This window comes from Fundulus heteroclitus, chromosome 1, assembly GCF_011125445.2.
Source record: "Fundulus heteroclitus isolate FHET01 chromosome 1, MU-UCD_Fhet_4.1, whole genome shotgun sequence".
Lineage (NCBI taxonomy): Eukaryota > Metazoa > Chordata > Actinopteri > Cyprinodontiformes > Fundulidae > Fundulus > Fundulus heteroclitus.
In genome coordinates, this window is record NC_046361.1 from 30,990,696 (window position 1) to 31,007,824 (window position 17,129).

Below are 17,129 nucleotides of genomic sequence, written 5' to 3' on the forward strand. Positions count from 1 at the left end.
GGGAGATGTTAGTTGTAAAAACAGCATTTCCAGCTTTGTTAGAGAAAGTCAAGATCAGGTGTTCACACAATTAAACCTATATTGCAAAGATTAATTAAAGAAAAACAAATGAAAATTGATCTTAATGATGAAAATCTAACATGCTGACTGTATTGACATTAATTAAAGTCAATGCTGACCAAAGATCCTATGATGCCCTAAGCAGAATTTCATTTTGTGATTTTGATGGGAAGTTTAAAGTAAAGCTTATTGCCAACCCGCTGCCGCTATCTGTGAAAACATAAAGATATATATTTAGGTCACCCTTTAGCCAAAGCCATAGCTAGAAGATGAACAAATAAAGTACCACAGCTTTAGATATACACCGTGGCACACCAAGTGGAGGGAATATGGGAGTGCAGCAACATTAGAAAAAACTAATTAGAGAGGCTGTCAACAGACCGACAATAACCCTGGGGGAGCTTTAAGACGTTTTAGCCAGCATCTCAGAACAATCTCATTTAATCTCAACGTGTCTAGACTAAGGAGTAGGGTTGCAAGACAGAAGCTTTTTTTTTTCATGATCTATAGGGCTGCTCACCAACCCTGATCCTCAAGTAACCCTGCATGTTTTAGACGTGTCTCTGTTCCAGCTCACCTGATTCAGATGATCTCCTCTGGTCCTAATGCTGCAGCGTCAAAAATGACGGGGCCATCAGTGTTTTTGCAATCCTTCCTGTTAAAAATTTGTAAAACTGCAGTAGTTTTATGACTTGTATTCTCGACATCGTTTCACCTTTTTGCTCAAAACGGCACATGCAGCAATGAATTGTGGGTAACATAATTTCCCACAATTCTAACAAATCCAGACAAGTGTGGATCTAAGGTGCTAAGGGGGCAGGGCAAAAGCCCACTCTGGAGAATTGGAACAGTACTCTGTCGTACCCTCAGTAGGAATGCACAATTGAGGGACACAATGGTGGAAGTGCAAGTATTGGGAACGGGCCCAAGTGCTGCAGAAGTCGCTTAATCATCCATTAATTTAAGTCAGACACCTAAAACATGCAGGACAAGGGTCCCTGAGGACCAGGGTTGGGGACCACTGATTGATAGGACTTTAAGTTTAGTTTGTCTGCTGTGATAGCTGTTCTACCTTCCGGTATTCAGTCTCATCTGTCTGCACTCAAATAATAATCTCATGCATTTATAATACTCCTGTTTTTTTTCTCACTTTGCTCGAGTCTTCTGTTTGCTTTTGGCCTCTTGGTAATGCCACCTATTCGTTGTAATCGCCTGTGTGGACGTTCTAGGTTGTCTTTTTTTTTTGCTATCCATGTTTCTCTCTGAGTTTTTAAGTTCTGTTCTTATTAAAATACAGCCATGTTTACACTCTGCTGACTGCTTCCCACCTCCTGCTACCTTTTTTTGGGTCCTCTACACGTCAAACAGCACACTTTTATTCCTATGGTAAGTAAACACTTTAAACAAGGCCTGTGTAAAGTGTCCAAAAACGTTGAGGGAGAACATGTTATGACCTGAGCAACTGTTGGGCAACAATTTATAAAGATAAGTTAAGGCACATCATCAAAACAACACCACACACATTATGAAAAATAGCAGTATTATGCTCTGAGCACTGGCAGCGCTAGGGGGTGCTATAGCTCCCCTTGGAAAAGTCAAAGCACCTCCAAGAAAATATTAGATTATTATTTATTTTTCATCTATCTTAATATTATTTAATGTGATTGTTGAGATATTTTCCTCACAAAACACACACACTTTCAATATACAATCAACTATTATACTATATATTGAGTTTAAAAAAAACAATCATGCAACAGGAATTGAACTCTTCATGTGTAGATTAAAAAATACTGGATGATAAAAGCAGCTCTGAACAGTCCTTCACTACACAAGCAAAGACCAAATTAAAAACAAAGGGAGGTCAGACTCCGCAAGCTAGCATTAGTGCATCTAGCGCAGCAACATATTCTTAGATTAATGGTATCATAATGTTGCTAAAATGAAGTGGGTTTGTCGAGGCCAGGGCCAATAATGAGAAGAAATATATGTTACAGAAGGAAACTGTAACCATAATACCCGTATCGAAATCTTAAGTCTAAAACTTATCAATTCTTCATGTTTTTAAGGATCAATTGTTATATGTTTTTTAGTTTTTTTTAGGTTATTTTTCATGTTCATGTTAACACCTTGAGGCTTGAAGTTAAAAGTGGCTTCATGACATTTTGAAATTGGCTCATGTGTATTTAATTTAGAACTGCCTTTGTTCCTTGTCATTTCTGTACAGTGAAACGTTTAATGGACATTTGGACTATTTTGTTATGGTGTGCCTTTTGGGCACATCAACAGGGGGACTGTTAAGAATTCTGAAATCACAGATGCTGGAGCTGCAGAAAGCAGTTAACAGGGACACAGCCGATAACTCATTTATGCCAAGGACTTCACAGATGTGGCATCCATAAACAAATGGACAGTTATCTCAGGGCAGAATGGACCCGTGGATAACCCTAACCCTTTCAGTCTAACAGTGACAGGTGTTCCCAAAGGCAACATGGGAAGAATTGGCTCATCCTGAGCAGGGCTTTGATGATCTATATAAGCTGATGTAACCAAGAGTGGGGAACTCTTGTGTCCGGATTTCTACCCGTTTCACATTGTTTTATGTATGAGAGTCCAGTACAGAAGCTGTAAACATCCCTCTGCTTTTTAAGATTAAATATGTTAAAGTATAGTATTCTGTTTGAAGCGTCATTCATTGAAACTATCATGAAACAGGTGGAATTAACTTAAGGGGAAAATAGCTGGGACAAAGCTGTTTAACTGCAACAGGGTGCAGTAACTTCAATACTATTGATCAATAAATTGATAGATAGAGCTATATAGAAATATTACTCATGTTTCTCTCCCATATTAGTATGACATTAAGGGGAGTACAGGCATTTATTTATTTTCCAATTAACGCACGGATTTGAAAGGAATGTGAAATGCTCAAATTTCCATGGATGGAATCGGAGAATGATATTTTGGAAGCACACCCCAACCAATAAAGAGAAATTAATCTGGATGAAGGGAATCAACCCTGCGACCATCTTTCCACTGCTGCTGAGAATGCTAACTCTATTAGCAGTGGATGGCTAATATATATATATATATGTGTGTATATCTATATATATATATATATATATATATATATATCTATATATATATATCTATCTATCTATCTATCTATCTATCTATATATATATATATATATATATATATATATATATATATATATGTGTGTGTGTGTGTGTATATCTATCTATATATATATATATATATATATATATATATATATGTGTGTGTGTATGCATGTAATGTATACATTTGATCATGTGTTGATTCAATAAATCAGGGAAAACGTCAAACTCGTGTAGATTTGTTTTTAATTCTTAATTTTAAAAATGTATTGAATTTGTATCAATTACAAATAGACCCAGTATAAAGAATATAGGGGAATAAAAGCTCAGATGTAATATGGCATTCAGACAATGATGAGCGTATGTAAACTTCTGAATGGTCTCTTTGAAATAACATGAAGAATTTCTTTGCATGTTTACATTTAGCCCATGTGCGAAAAGGTCCTCAAAGAACTGCTGGTAGAAATTTACTGACCCATTTCTGCATTTAAAAACCAAAAATAATATATCAAAATGAATGATAAAATAAGCTGGGTGTGAGAAGGTGTGGAGTTTAGCTGCTGCAATCTAAACCTGTAAAAGACAAAGAGAGCCTGATACTAAAATAAAAATTACTGCAAGAGTTTAGTTTTGATGTAATAAAAGCATAAAACACTTTCTAAAAGTCTGGGAATAAGAGAAACGAACTGACCTTGGCAAAAGCATCGAATTAAAAAAAAACTGTCTCTAATAACAGAAAATAATTACACAATTATGTACCACGTAGTGTCAGTCTATCACATCAAGTCTGAATAAAATGCTCCAAAGATTTTAAATATTACCTGAAAAAAATTAAAAGGTTCATTTTTGCAAAAATAAGAGCTTAAACAGGGACAACCTGTTTTGTCTCACAAGACATTTAGAGAGACCAATTAACCCGACAGTCATGTCTTTGGGCATGCAGAAAGAATCCATGCCGGGACTTGAACCAAGGACCTTGCTTCAAGACAACAGTCTTCTAGAAATTAAACAGCTAAGAGTAGCATTGCCTGTGATAGACTGGCGACCCCACGAGGGATAGGCGTGTTAGAAAATGGATGGATGAAAGAATAAAAGCATGTTTGGTGAAACTCGCGTACTGCTCAGCTGTAATGTCTTAATTTATTTTATTAAGAAAAGTTGTAATTGGAAAACGATGACAAGAGTTGAAATGTGATAAAAACCTTGTATTTATTTTTTAATAAAAGTGCAAAATAACTAACTTCTTTACAAAATAACAAATAAGGTCAAAACAAAGTGTCCTTTTCCACAACATAAACCTTTTGAAATTAGTAGCTGCAGCAGACAAACGCATGCACGGTTGAACAGCGCAAACGGAGCTGACATTAAGCTTTAATTTTTCACAACATTTTTTTATAACCCATTTGGGGGCCCATTCTTCCTCCGCAGGGCCCCTGAATCTCTTCCTACGGCCCTGTCAGGCCCAACGTCCCCTCGGCTCCATCCGGCCTGGCTTGTCTCACAGGACAAGGAGTCCAAGGAGAGACGGACTGTTGACGTCTGGGGCTCCTCACTGTGTCCATGCAGCAGATAACAGGCGATCCTCAGGCTTCCAGGACCCCTAAGAGGGGCCTTTTTTTTTTTTTTTTTTTTAAAGTCGTGTCCCACAACACTGCACAGCAGGCCCGCCTCCTCCTCCTCCTCTTCCTCCCGTCTCTCTCCCTGCTCCCCCCTCCCTCCCCACCCGCCTCTCTCTCTCTCTCTCTCTCTCTCTCCCTCCGAATAAAACCGACGCTTTCCGCGAATGTGCGAGCTGCCTCCTCGCTAGCAGCCATAATTGGGATTATTCAGGAATAATTCGCCTGATCCTGGCCGCGCTGTTTTGGTTCGCCTCGGTTTTTTTTTTTTTACATATACATATATATTTAAAAAAGGAACGTCATTTAATGATATTCTAGAGGTGATTTCGAAAGGCAGCATCTTCGAGGTTGAATCCTCGGTTTACCTCGGCTGGATTTTTCTCTCCCTTTCTTTTTTTTTTTTTTGGGGCTTCGGTTTTTCCTCATATATTCCATCTGTCATGGAGGCTTTTATTATGGACCATTAAGATGTAGCCCACCTTCGCAACAACAACAAAAAAAGGCAGCAACAACAGAGACTGCATCCTGACAGTTCAGGGGCAGCTGCGTCGCGTTTTTTTTTTTTTTTTTGGTTTTTGTTGTTGGGGCTTTTTTTTTTTTTTAATCATATTTTTTGAAAGATGGGAAGCAGAGGCGGATGGAGGCTGTTGTCTGGGTGGACTAATTGTCCTGGTGCCACCGGCCATTGTGCACGCCAAGACGTTTTATTTAGGGGATCCGCGGTGTTTTTTTCCTCCCCAACGACGGTGGGTGGGTTATTCTAAGCAGCGAGACTCTGACATCAATTGGATATATATGATCAGAGAAAAACAGACGCCGTCCCGTCGACGTGATGCAACATAAAATCTGTTTTCTCGGATGATATTCAAATGAACACATCCCTCCCCTCCCTCCTTCCCTCTCTCCCTGCAAAAGGGTGGCGGTGGATTTTTTTTTTTTTTTTTTTTTTTTTACAAATTATTATTATTATTATCATCGTTATTTTAAACATCCTCCTCCTCCTGGATTATTATTATTATTTTTTGATCTGCTGTTGCTTATTATCGTTATTACTACTCGACAGCGTCTCCGTCTCATGTTTATGCCATGTTCCTGTGTTGGATGGATTTATGCATAACAGGTGTTGTTTGAGACTGAGAGCACATCAAGAGCATGAAGCTTTATTATGTGTCTTTCTCTCCATTTAACGAGCGGTGAAACAAAGCGACGGGGATCATTCTTTCCTCTTTTTTTTTTTTTTTGTTGCGTCTGTGCCGTGAAATAACAGAAGACCCCCCTCAAAAAAAAAGAAAAGAAGGGAGGATGCAATGAGGGAATGAAAAGGTAGGTTATCATCTATATCTGTTGTTCTCCAATCTCTCTGTCTCTCTCCCTATCACACACACACACACACTTACACAAACACACACACACATATATAGGCTATACACATACAGAAAAACACCCGGCAGAGGTGATTTTGACACCTGTTCATCTGTTTTTCGCTCCACCCTGTGTTTCAGGCCTAGCTGACATGGCAGCCATTTAATCAGGTGAAATTGGTATTTCAATTGGTGCTCAAAAGTACAGCTTCAGGAAATAAATTTCATGTTTGTGGCCTGTTGAAAAGGCCCACCCAAACCAGCGGTATCATCTCCCACCCATTATATATATATATATATATATATATATATATATATATATATATATATATATATATATATATATATATATATATGTGTTAAAATTGGTCTTTGCCTGCATTCTGATGTTGGCTGCTTTAGTTATCGTTGCTTTACCGTCACTTTATCGCCTCCTGTTGAGTGAGGTAGCACACTTCACACAGGCGCAGAGTCAAAGAAAAATAAAAAAATAAAATAAAGAAAAAAACCAAATGGCTGCCCCTGCTCTGCTGCTATGTTCCCATATCTGCTCTGTGCCATGAATGCTACTCATTGCACCCTCTGCTCCTCTGCACACCTACAGAGGAGCGCAGGGAAAGCATAAAATGTCCTTTGCTCATTTACAACGTCTCCGTTTGTTGGACATGCCCAGGGTTGGTTATGCTGTGTCTGCTCCCCCCCCCCTTCGCCCGCCCTCCATCCCTGTACACCCCCATGCATTCACTCAAACACCCACACTTGCACAAAGTATGTGAGCTGTAGTATCTTAGCAACGGGCTAGGTAATTACTGAGTGAGCCAAGGAGCTGGCATGCTGTAGAGCTGCTGATCTGATCCCAGCGTTAGGGAAACAGGAAGGCAGGAGATTTTGAGCCGTGTCGTCCAACACGACACCCGTGTTTTTTTGTATCCATTGAGTTCACTAACATGCAGGTCAGACATCTTGTTTTTTTTTTTTTTTCAAATCTCAGAAATGTGTGTCCTCTGTTCTCAGGCGGTGAAGCCGTGGACAAAGAAGACAAAAAAAAAAAAAAATGATTCTGTCGTGTAGAAAAGATCCGCTCGGCCTCTCCTTGTAGAGACCAGGGGGAGACGACGAAGACGACGACGAGGACGGCGGCGCCGGCAGCGGGAGGAGAATAGCTGTTTTCTTAAGGGCCCCGGATCAGGCAGGCTCTCTCGGAAAGTGATAGAATGGCCAACCAGAGCTTTGCCATCGACGGCCCTGGTAGTTTACTGGCCGTGCTGGCCTCCCAGAGTGGGCTGGCCAAAGGCGGCAGCAGTAGCGGCAGCAGCGGTGACGGCAGCGGCAGCAACGGGGGAATCACCGCCACAGATGTGTCTGCCTACTTTAAGCTGGTCTTCTTGGGGTTGATCATCTGCGTCAGCCTCGTGGGCAACCTCTTGGTGTCCATGCTGGTGCTGCGAGACAGGACACTCCACAAGGCCCCCTACTTCTTTCTCCTGGACCTGTGCCTGGCCGACGCAGTCCGCTCGGCCGCCTGCTTCCCCTTCGTGCTGGTCTCCGTCCACAACAGCTCGGCCTGGACTTACAGCGCCTTAAGTTGCAAGGTGGTGGCGTTCATGGCCGTCCTGTTTTGCTTTCACGCTGCCTTCATGCTGTTCTGCGTGGCCGTCACCCGGTACCTCGCCATCGCCCACCACCGCTTCTACGCCAAACGCATGACCATCTGGACCTGTGCCGCCATCATTTGCATGGTGTGGACCCTGGCCGTCGCCATGGCTTTCCCGCCCGTCTTCGACGTGGGCACGTACAAGTTCATCCGCGACGAGGATCAGTGCATTTTCGAACACCGCTACCTGAAGACCAACGACACCCTGGGCTTCATGCTGATGCTGGCCGTGGTGGTGCTGGCCACCCACGGCTTCTACGCCAAGCTGCTGCTCTTTGAGTACAGGCACCGCAAGATGAAGCCGGTCCAACTGGTGCCAGCCATCAGCCAGAACTGGACCTTCCACGGGCCCGGGGCCACGGGCCAAGCCGCGGCCAACTGGATTGCGGGGTTCGGCCGCGGCCCCATGCCCCCGACCCTGTTGGGCATCAGGCAGAATTTACACAATCAGCACCGGCGGCTGCTCGGGATGGAGGAGGTGCGGTCGGAGAGGAGGCTGGGCAGGATGTTCTACACCATCACCCTGCTTTTCTTGGTCCTCTGGGCGCCGTACATCGTGGCCTGCTTCTGGAGGGTGTTCGTCAAGTCCTGCGCCATCCCTCACCGGTACCTCTCCATCACGGTGTGGATGAGCTTCGCCCAGGCCGGCGTCAACCCCATCTTCTGTCTCCTGCTCAACGAGGACCTGAGAAAAGTGCTGCGAGCCCACCTGCCCACCTACTGGAGGACTAAACAACACCTGCCCCAGGACGAGGCCTACTGCATCATGTGAGAGAGAGATACGAAAATTTGGGGTTCATTCAAAGAATGTTTCAGGTTTTTTGAGCAAAATTTGGAAAAAGCGGGAGGGTTTTCGGTGCACTTGCTCCAAAAGCGCTGGTGTGTCGATTTGTTGCTTTCGCACAACAAGATCCCAAAATTTTGCTACCAAATTCAGGCAGGGGCGCCGACGTTTGAAGAATGTCTGTGTTCGGCTAGGCCCCGTGAGGCGAAAAGGCGACGCCGGAAACCCTTTTGGCGACGCGCGCCCCTGACGTCGTCGCTGTCCGAATGATAGATGGGAGAGATCACAACAATCACCACTCCAATTAGGTGTGTCAGATGCCATTTTCAAAAATAACGTTGCCTTATTTCAGACGGACGCGGCCCTCGAGCTTTCTACCGAGAACTAGTTTGTGTCACATAAGAGCATACACTGATAAAAAAAAAAAAGTAAAAAAGAAAACCCTTGAAGAAATGTGCCGTGGACTGTGAATAGAAAGTGTTGATCAGAGTGTTACCAGCTCTGAAACACATCAAAGAACTCAAAGGGGTCTGAATGGAGCGATAGACCCCTCTGGACGCCTTTTTTCCCCTGTAATTCAAAGGAGACTGCAGAACATTAAGCGGACCCAATACCCTTGGATACATTTAAATAGCTGTTGTGAACGCAGAAGCCCCCCCTCCCCCTCCCCCTAAACATGCTTGATTTTTTTGGACTTAGGGCGTGTCAGGTTTCTTTGTATCATACAATGGAGGAAAAAAAAATTGCCTGTTTTGCTTTATTTGTAAACAATACATGTTAAAGCAGATGACACTATTTTGAAATATGACTTGATTTCTTATTGTATAGACTGTACAGGAATGTACATTCCTGCTTGTGTGTTTTTCTATAGCATTCGTGTGTGTGTGTGTGCGTGTGTGTGCGCGTGTGTGCGTGCGTGAGAGCAAAAAGGTAGAAAGGCTGGAGGGGAGAGAGAGAGAGAGAGAGCGAGAAGCAGAACGAGACTGACAGGAGTAATGATGATAGAATAGGTTTCAGTAATACTGAGTCAAAAGGAAAGCAGCCACACTTTGTTGTCTCAAAATCCTGCAAAATTCAGCCGCCATCATATGGAAATTTATCCTTTTAAATGGATTTCTGCAACTGAAAAATGTGGTATGATTTTTTTTTTTTTTTTAAATGCTAATGTGCAAAAAGAACAAAAAAAAACAATGTGAAATACTGGGGGTTAAGATTAAAAGCGGGGGGGGAGGGGCAGATTAATTTTAACGCTTGTATATTACAAACGGGGCATAGGATTTAACGACGACTTGAATGATGTACGTATATTACATCAGTTTAAAAAAAAAGAATAATAACAGCAAATGTATATTTATTTGCAAACGATGGTCTTGGGAATGTTTTAAAGTACTGTACTGTTACTGTATGCTTTCACCAGAATACAACGCAAGAGAAGACACGCCATGAAGGAAACTCGAATGTTACCCGGCCCTCTTTATATGTCCACTCAATATAAATGTCACCATTTGAGTGTCTTGTTTGAAAAATCGAAGCGAAAAATTAGGCTGGTGTGTGGAACCTGGCTTAGTCTGCACTGAATTGTTTCTCCAAATTAAGATTCATGTAATGCAAATGTCTGATCTTCGGTGCGTTAGGCCTAGAGATATCAACGTGCGGTCAATCTCCTCAATGTGGACACTTGCACAGCCTACTGTTCTAGCATGCATTCCACTGCATTTCATAGATTCCAGACTGGGTATTACGACTTGTACAGATGTCGATATGGAAAAGGCAAAGTGAGGTCCATCATTTTTACGTCTGGCACTCTTTTTGCGAGATGATATTCTGTAACTGTAAAGTTTAACTGAGGTGGTTCTTTGGCCCACTCATCAATAAAGACTCTACTTTTGATGCATTCTGAGTCCTGACCTGCCTGGACTGAAACATGACGCCTGGTGCAAATTACATCCCTGTGTGCGTTGCAGAAATGTTTGGTGCTCCAACCAACACCTACTTGTGCAATTTAAAATAACCTGTGGTTTGTTTTCAGTACCGTACCTTTGCGAGACTACTCATACCTCTTGATCACGCCCACATTTGGCGACATTACGACCACAAACATTGTGTTTCATTGAGATTGTATGCGATAGACCAACACATAGTAGTGCACGACCATGAAGTGAAGCGGATATTATTTACACTTAATTCTTTTTTTTTTTTTCTTTTTACAATTAAGAAAAAGTCGTTTTACAAAGTCAATACTTTGGAGAATCGCCCTTTGCTGCAATGGCAGCGGGTACGTCTCTACCGACTGGTTCGCCACGTACCTCCAACGGCCAAAAGTCAGTTTGAATAAAGCGTCTGTGACCATAATGTGTCATATATTGTCACGAGAGGCTTGTTTTTGATTTAGGTCAAGACTTCGGGTCAGTCTAACACGTGAACGCACCTCAATCTAAACCAGAGTAGCTCCGGTCGTATGTCCAGGGCCGTTGTTCAGTAACGCTGGACCAAAAAGTCCAGTTTTGGTCTTATCGAACCAGAACATCTTCTCCCACATGGCCCAAGGAAAGCTACAAAAAAAAATCACTTTCTATGGCTTTCAACAATGGCTCTCGTCTTGCCTCTCTTCCGTAAAGGCCAGATTTGTGGACATCATGACGAATACCTGTGTTGTTGACAGATTCTCCCACTCGAGCAGCAGATCTCTACAGCTCATCCAAGGCTACTGTAGGCCTCTTGCCTGTGTTTCTAATTAATGCTGTTCTGTTCGTTAAGATGGACGGAGCTGTCGCTGTAGGTTTGCAGCTGTGTCATCATCTTTCCATTTTCAGGTGATGGCTTGAGAGGTTCACACCTTGGGATGTTGTTTTATAACCCAACTCTGCTTTAAACGGCTCCACAGCTGTATCCCTGACCTGTCGGACCTATTCCTTGTCCTTCCTGAATTTGTTTGTTCTCTGATGTTTTCTATCAAACCTCTTGAGGCCTTCACAGAACAGCTGAATTTATGCTGAGACTAAATTGCAAACTCTTTTACCTAATTAGGTATCTTCAGAAAAAAAATGGCTCCTATGGACATTCTCTAAGGGACTTAGATTAAAGGGGGCCAAATTAAAATGGATTTCGCAAATTTCAGATATTTATTAGTTAAAAACATTTGAAAACGAATTTTCCTTTCATCTTAAAATTTTGCACTACTTTGGGTTGATCTATCACACATAATCCTAATAAAATACACTGAGGATTGTGGTTTAGAAACTTTTAAAAGACTTTGTGGTTTTCAAATCTGCGGAGGGAGATTTACAAATCACAAACATTAATAACTGTAGCGCTACATACAGGATTTATACAAGATATAAACACAACATCCTCGCTTAGCAGTGGTTTACTTAAATTAAGCTTTCAGACAGTAAAAAAGTGAGATTTTGATGTTTTTTTTTTTGCAGGGTAACATGATGATAACTGGATAACAAAATTAGGATAACAAAATTCTTAAAGCAAGCCTGTCACCAAAGAAGACTTTAACTCTGTTTCTTCACCGCTTTGCTACAAAACGAGAAACTTTAGGCTTCAACACACTTAATAACTCGTGAACTTGGAACGAAGGCACAAAAGAAGAGGAGTTATGTTCAAAACCATTTTCTTAATTTGGAACTTTATTTTGATAGCCGTGCTTGAAAGCCGACAATGAACAAAGAAAAGCAATTAGGTGAGGTGTCGCTCGACAGTTTTTATTGAGCTCAGAGAGATGAGAGAGAACATCTTCAAGGGGTTAGTCTTTGAATGCGGACGGACAAAATTCTGGTTCATAGCTTCTACAAAAGCTTAGATGGAAACAGAATGGTCAAAAGAAAACTCAAATCATGTCCCCTCTGCAGACACATCACAAAAATCTCATGCATGTCCAAACCTCGGACCTTAATGAGACGTGCAGTTATCAATATGTGCCACAGAAAAAAGTTATATGATAGCAAATGTCACTTGCACTTGAGGTAAACGCATTCCTAATACAATGCCACGCATCCCACAAACCCTATGTAAGAAGCTACGCTGAATAATTATGCTATGTTAAGATAAAATGGATATGATGGAACAATATAATAAGCTTTTATCTTAATCAGGGCCTGATTGAAATCTAGACACTGCATGATTGCGCAATTATGCTAAAAAAAAAAAAACAATTAGCTTGGATTTCAAACATGAATGCTAGCTAATTTCCATTGTCTGTGTTGGAGCTCGGAGGCTGCGTTCGTCAGAGATGTTTCCATTGTGAGCCGCATCCTGAAGATATTCCAGGTTTGACAGGTTCAATCGCGTCTGTCTCCTCAAAACTGATGTTGAAGCCTCCTATCTTGGTGCTTATTTTTAGTCTGCCACCCGCTTCCCTTCCAACATACACAGCAAAAGGCCGTCTCACCCATTAGGGAAAACACACCTGCTGTATATTTGAAAGGGGGCAGAAACGCAGGTTTTCCTCTCTTGCATTGGGGATCTTTGAACAGGGATCTTCCAGTACAGCCGCCGTTCACTGTTGCTTTCCCTTCCACGTACCTGCGCGTCTTGGAAACTCTAACCAGGTGTTTAGGGGATAACTGGGAACTCTGACAGTGGCGCATCTCAAGCAGAAACATGCAGACTGACTTGCAGATGGTCGTGTTGCAGAAACGCTCATCTTTTGATGGTGTTACATTAGGAACCTTTGTCAGAAAGTCATGAACCATGACTGCCTGTTACAAGGACTCAGAAACCCTGAAGCATAGACAGTTCATGCGTTAATTAATAAAAAGCATTCAAGGAATTATTTTCAAAACAGATTATTATTGTAGTTATGACTTCTTTTTTTCTGTCCTGAAAACAGTGTTGATGCTGAAATTGAAGAATAATCTCTGGATGTTATTAATAAAATTTTCTGGCATTATTCAAGTTTTATGGCTTAAGTCAGGGGCATCCAAAGCGTGGCCCGGGGGCCATTTTTAGGCCCCAGGACTGATTTTGTGCGGTCCCCAACTGCTACTCAGGTAATTGATGCAAATGGAGACTATTTATTTCTAATTAGGGCAAAATTATGACAGACAAGTTAAATTGTTCCCACAATTGAAATTGTCAGGTATAACATAAAATGTTCGTCTTTTAATAACTTTACTTTTTATCTTTAATCTCATAGTACATAGACCCACATCTATCCAATTACTTTTCCTTGAATGAAGACCTTGGTGCACCAAATTCATTTATTCAAATTTGCTGAATACAGCAAGCGGTTTTAACGAAGGACTGACCCAAATCTTGCTCTTATTACTGTGAATAGACAAAAAAAATAATAATTTGCGACATGGATTCTAATGAGGCAAATGTGCAAAACCCACTTTTTTTAAAAAAAGAATTGTATATATAATAATTTACTCAACTTATCCCAAAAATAAATCAAATTAGTTTAATTAAATAAAATAAAATACTGCATGCTCATATTTTATGAAGCAGGTAAAAAAAAAAAAAACAGGTTATAATTTTTGGGTATTTGTTATTCTAAATCAATTTTTTTTACTTTCAAAGGCATTTGATTTGACAGTTTTGGTCCATGTGACGAAATGTTTGGACACCCCTCGACCTACAAACTTAGACATTCCTTTTGACATATGTCTATGATTTTCAACTCCTGTCAAACTCCCATAAGGAAGTATTGCGATGTTACCATATTCATTATATTAGCAGAAATGCTGTGTTTAAGGCAAGGCAAGGCTAGGCAAATTTATTTATATAGCACAATTCAGTACAAGGACAATGCAAAGTGCTTTACATGATTAAAATATAGCAAAATAAAACAGAATAAAAGCAAGTAGGAATAAAATGTAGATAGAAAAAAAAAGAACAAAAAAGTGGTGATTCAGTTAACTAGGACAGTTGTAGGCAATCCTAAACAAATGTGTTTAGTTGGGTTTATTATTATTATTATTATTATTATTATTACTTAGTAACACAACATATTACAGCCCATACTTTCTCTTAACTTAGAGGTTACTTTCCCTGAAACATTTTTAGACTAATCAAGAAATTTTCTGGAACTAACTGGGTACTTTCAAGAAAAATGTACAGGTTACTTTTTTAAAACTTGTTTGATTTTTATTCGGCTCCCAGGATGCATTATTAGGCAACTCACTTACATATTACTTTTTTAAACTTACATGGCACCTTCCTGGAGCTTGCCAGGTACTTTTAGGAACCTGTCTGTGCTATGGGGATGGTTTATTAGTAAGTAGTAAGTAAGGTAATAAATAGTAAGGATATAAATCACAACGAGCTTCAAAGAAACGGACCATAAAGCCTAAAACATGATTACACGGTACTCTTCAGGAACTCAGCAGGTCCTTCCCTGGAAATTATTGGGTATTTTCATTATCCTTTCATGGAACTTTCTGGTTACTTTCCAAAAATGTACTTATTTGAGTGTTTGTTACCTTATGCAGTGCTACCTATTATTTGAAGGCATCTTAAATTATTTCAAGACATTTTACAATACAGCTCAGTTTCAGGAAGTACCCTAGTAGGATCCGGGAAAGTACCCATTAAGTTCTGGGACAGTTCTGTAAAGCAACCTCTGAGTTTTGGTAAAGGGGGAGCTGTATTGTCGATTATAGGTGCTACCCTAAGGGAGGTACTGACTGACAGTTCTTGAATTTGCTTGCCAGATTAAAATACTATGATACTCACTATTAAAGTTGGGATGTAGCTGCTTTACAAAATGGTCTCAAAAACAAGCACATTGTGTTTCTTTTAATCCGTTGCTGAATCCTTCTCTGACAACATGGCCTCTTATTCCTCTTTCTCTCAAGCAACTCGGGAGTTTTGCCAGTTTTGTAAATAAGAAACTGATCTAAATCTGCCTTGCCTGGCTGATTAAGATACAAAATACAAAACGTTCAGAGCTAAAACCAGAAAGCTCTGTTGGAACACCCAACCGAGTCAAAAATGACGGCCATTTACACAACCTGCCCTCAGATGAAAGAAAATTGGTTATGAAATTCAGGGACCACCGGGGCCCTGGAGTACCCGTCATCATTCGAGAGGTGCTGGAACATCAGTGGTGAAGCTGTTCGCAGTGAAGTGAATTTAATACAACAGACTGAGTGTCGACCAGGAAAGAAGCCCCTGCTCCAAAACCAGCTCACTGAGGCTCGACTAACATGTGCCGCTGCTCACAGGGACAATCAAAACAACTTCTGGGGAAAATGTTTCATAGAGAGTGGATACAAAGGTTGAGCAATTTACCAAGAAGTATGTTTTTAAGAAATCAAGGCAATACTTTCAAACCCAACAACGGTGTGAGCAGGCCCGTATTAAGACAATGTGGTGCCCCTGGGCACTATATCTCAAAGACCCCCCCCTTACCCGTGCTGTCCTCCGGTCAAAAACGTCAGGCATAATTAAGGGGATTTCTGTAATGTAATTTACTATTTACTAACTTACACAACTAGATGTAGGCATATGAGCAGTGAGCAATATTCAAATATCTCATTTTAAAATGTTGAAATCAAAAAAAGCTTGATTTATTTATCATTTATTATTATTGTGACATCAGTGTTCACAAAACGAATAATGCATGGTCTTTCAACAATTTCAAGTAAATAATATAACAAATAATGAAAAATATATTTTTAAAGCATGTGTCATGTGGTGCCCCCCCATGGTTGGTGCCCCTGGGCACTGGCCCTTGTGGATAATCCGGCCGTAGTGTGAGGTATGGTGGTGGTGGGATTGTGCTGGGCTCTTTGTTGATTTATAAAGCACTTTAAAACATCCAAAAAAGGAAACCAAAAGTGCATAACAATAAAACGACAAAAAAAAAAATAATTTAATAAAGATTAGGCTATGGAAAACTAGTCTTGCTGAACGAATGCATCTTTAACTTGTTTTTATAAAGACCCGGTTTGGTGATGGTTCAAGGGAAGCTGGTTTTAGAGCATGGCTGCCGCCACCGAAAAGGAAAGGTCCCCCCAGCGTTTAAGCTTAGCCTTTGGAACATCCAATAAAAGCTGATGGGATGACCTCAAGGACCCGCCGCGCTACTAGTTGCACTGTGATGCAAAAAAGTGGGTGGAATACATTTACTTCAGCTTCACGTTAAACGGACAGCTACACAGCTGAAATGTGTAGTTAAATAAAGACAAAGAATCACAATGACGATCAAACCTGCTTTTTTTGATGACTCAAACAAAATATCATCAACTTCCTGGAATTACCCAAATGTCAAAGCTGGAGAATTTCTTTTATTAACAGGTGACCTTTTGATTTGTGACTAAAATGCCTTTTTTTGTGTCTGCGTGTAGGTTTTACTACAAGAGGGTAAATTTAAAAACTCACTTTCACATTTGTAAACAAATTACATAAAAGTGGAGAAGACAAAAAACATCCCATGTTTTCCCACTTGTTCATTTGTCAAATTCCTGTTACCGCTATATGTATCGGTTTTGGTCAAAGATATTAAAAGCAACTGGAGGGGCCAAAGAGCCACATGTGGCGATGGAGCTGCAGTTTGCAGACACCTGTGCAAGGCAT

The 17,129-nt window shown here is 40.8% G+C and overlaps 1 protein-coding gene across 1 annotated transcript; it reads left to right on the plus strand.

Moving 5' to 3' along the window:
* The first annotated feature begins 5,745 nt into the window (after window positions 1–5,745).
* On the plus strand, window positions 5,746–10,491 carry gpr173 (G protein-coupled receptor 173). Its single transcript, XM_036140736.1, has 2 exons — window positions 5,746–6,121; window positions 7,174–10,491. The coding sequence occupies exon 2, from the start codon at window positions 7,374–7,376 to the stop codon at window positions 8,583–8,585; it is 1,212 nt and encodes a 403-aa protein (XP_035996629.1). The 5' UTR covers window positions 5,746–6,121; window positions 7,174–7,373; the 3' UTR covers window positions 8,586–10,491.
* Window positions 10,492–17,129: the final 6,638 nt, after the last annotated feature.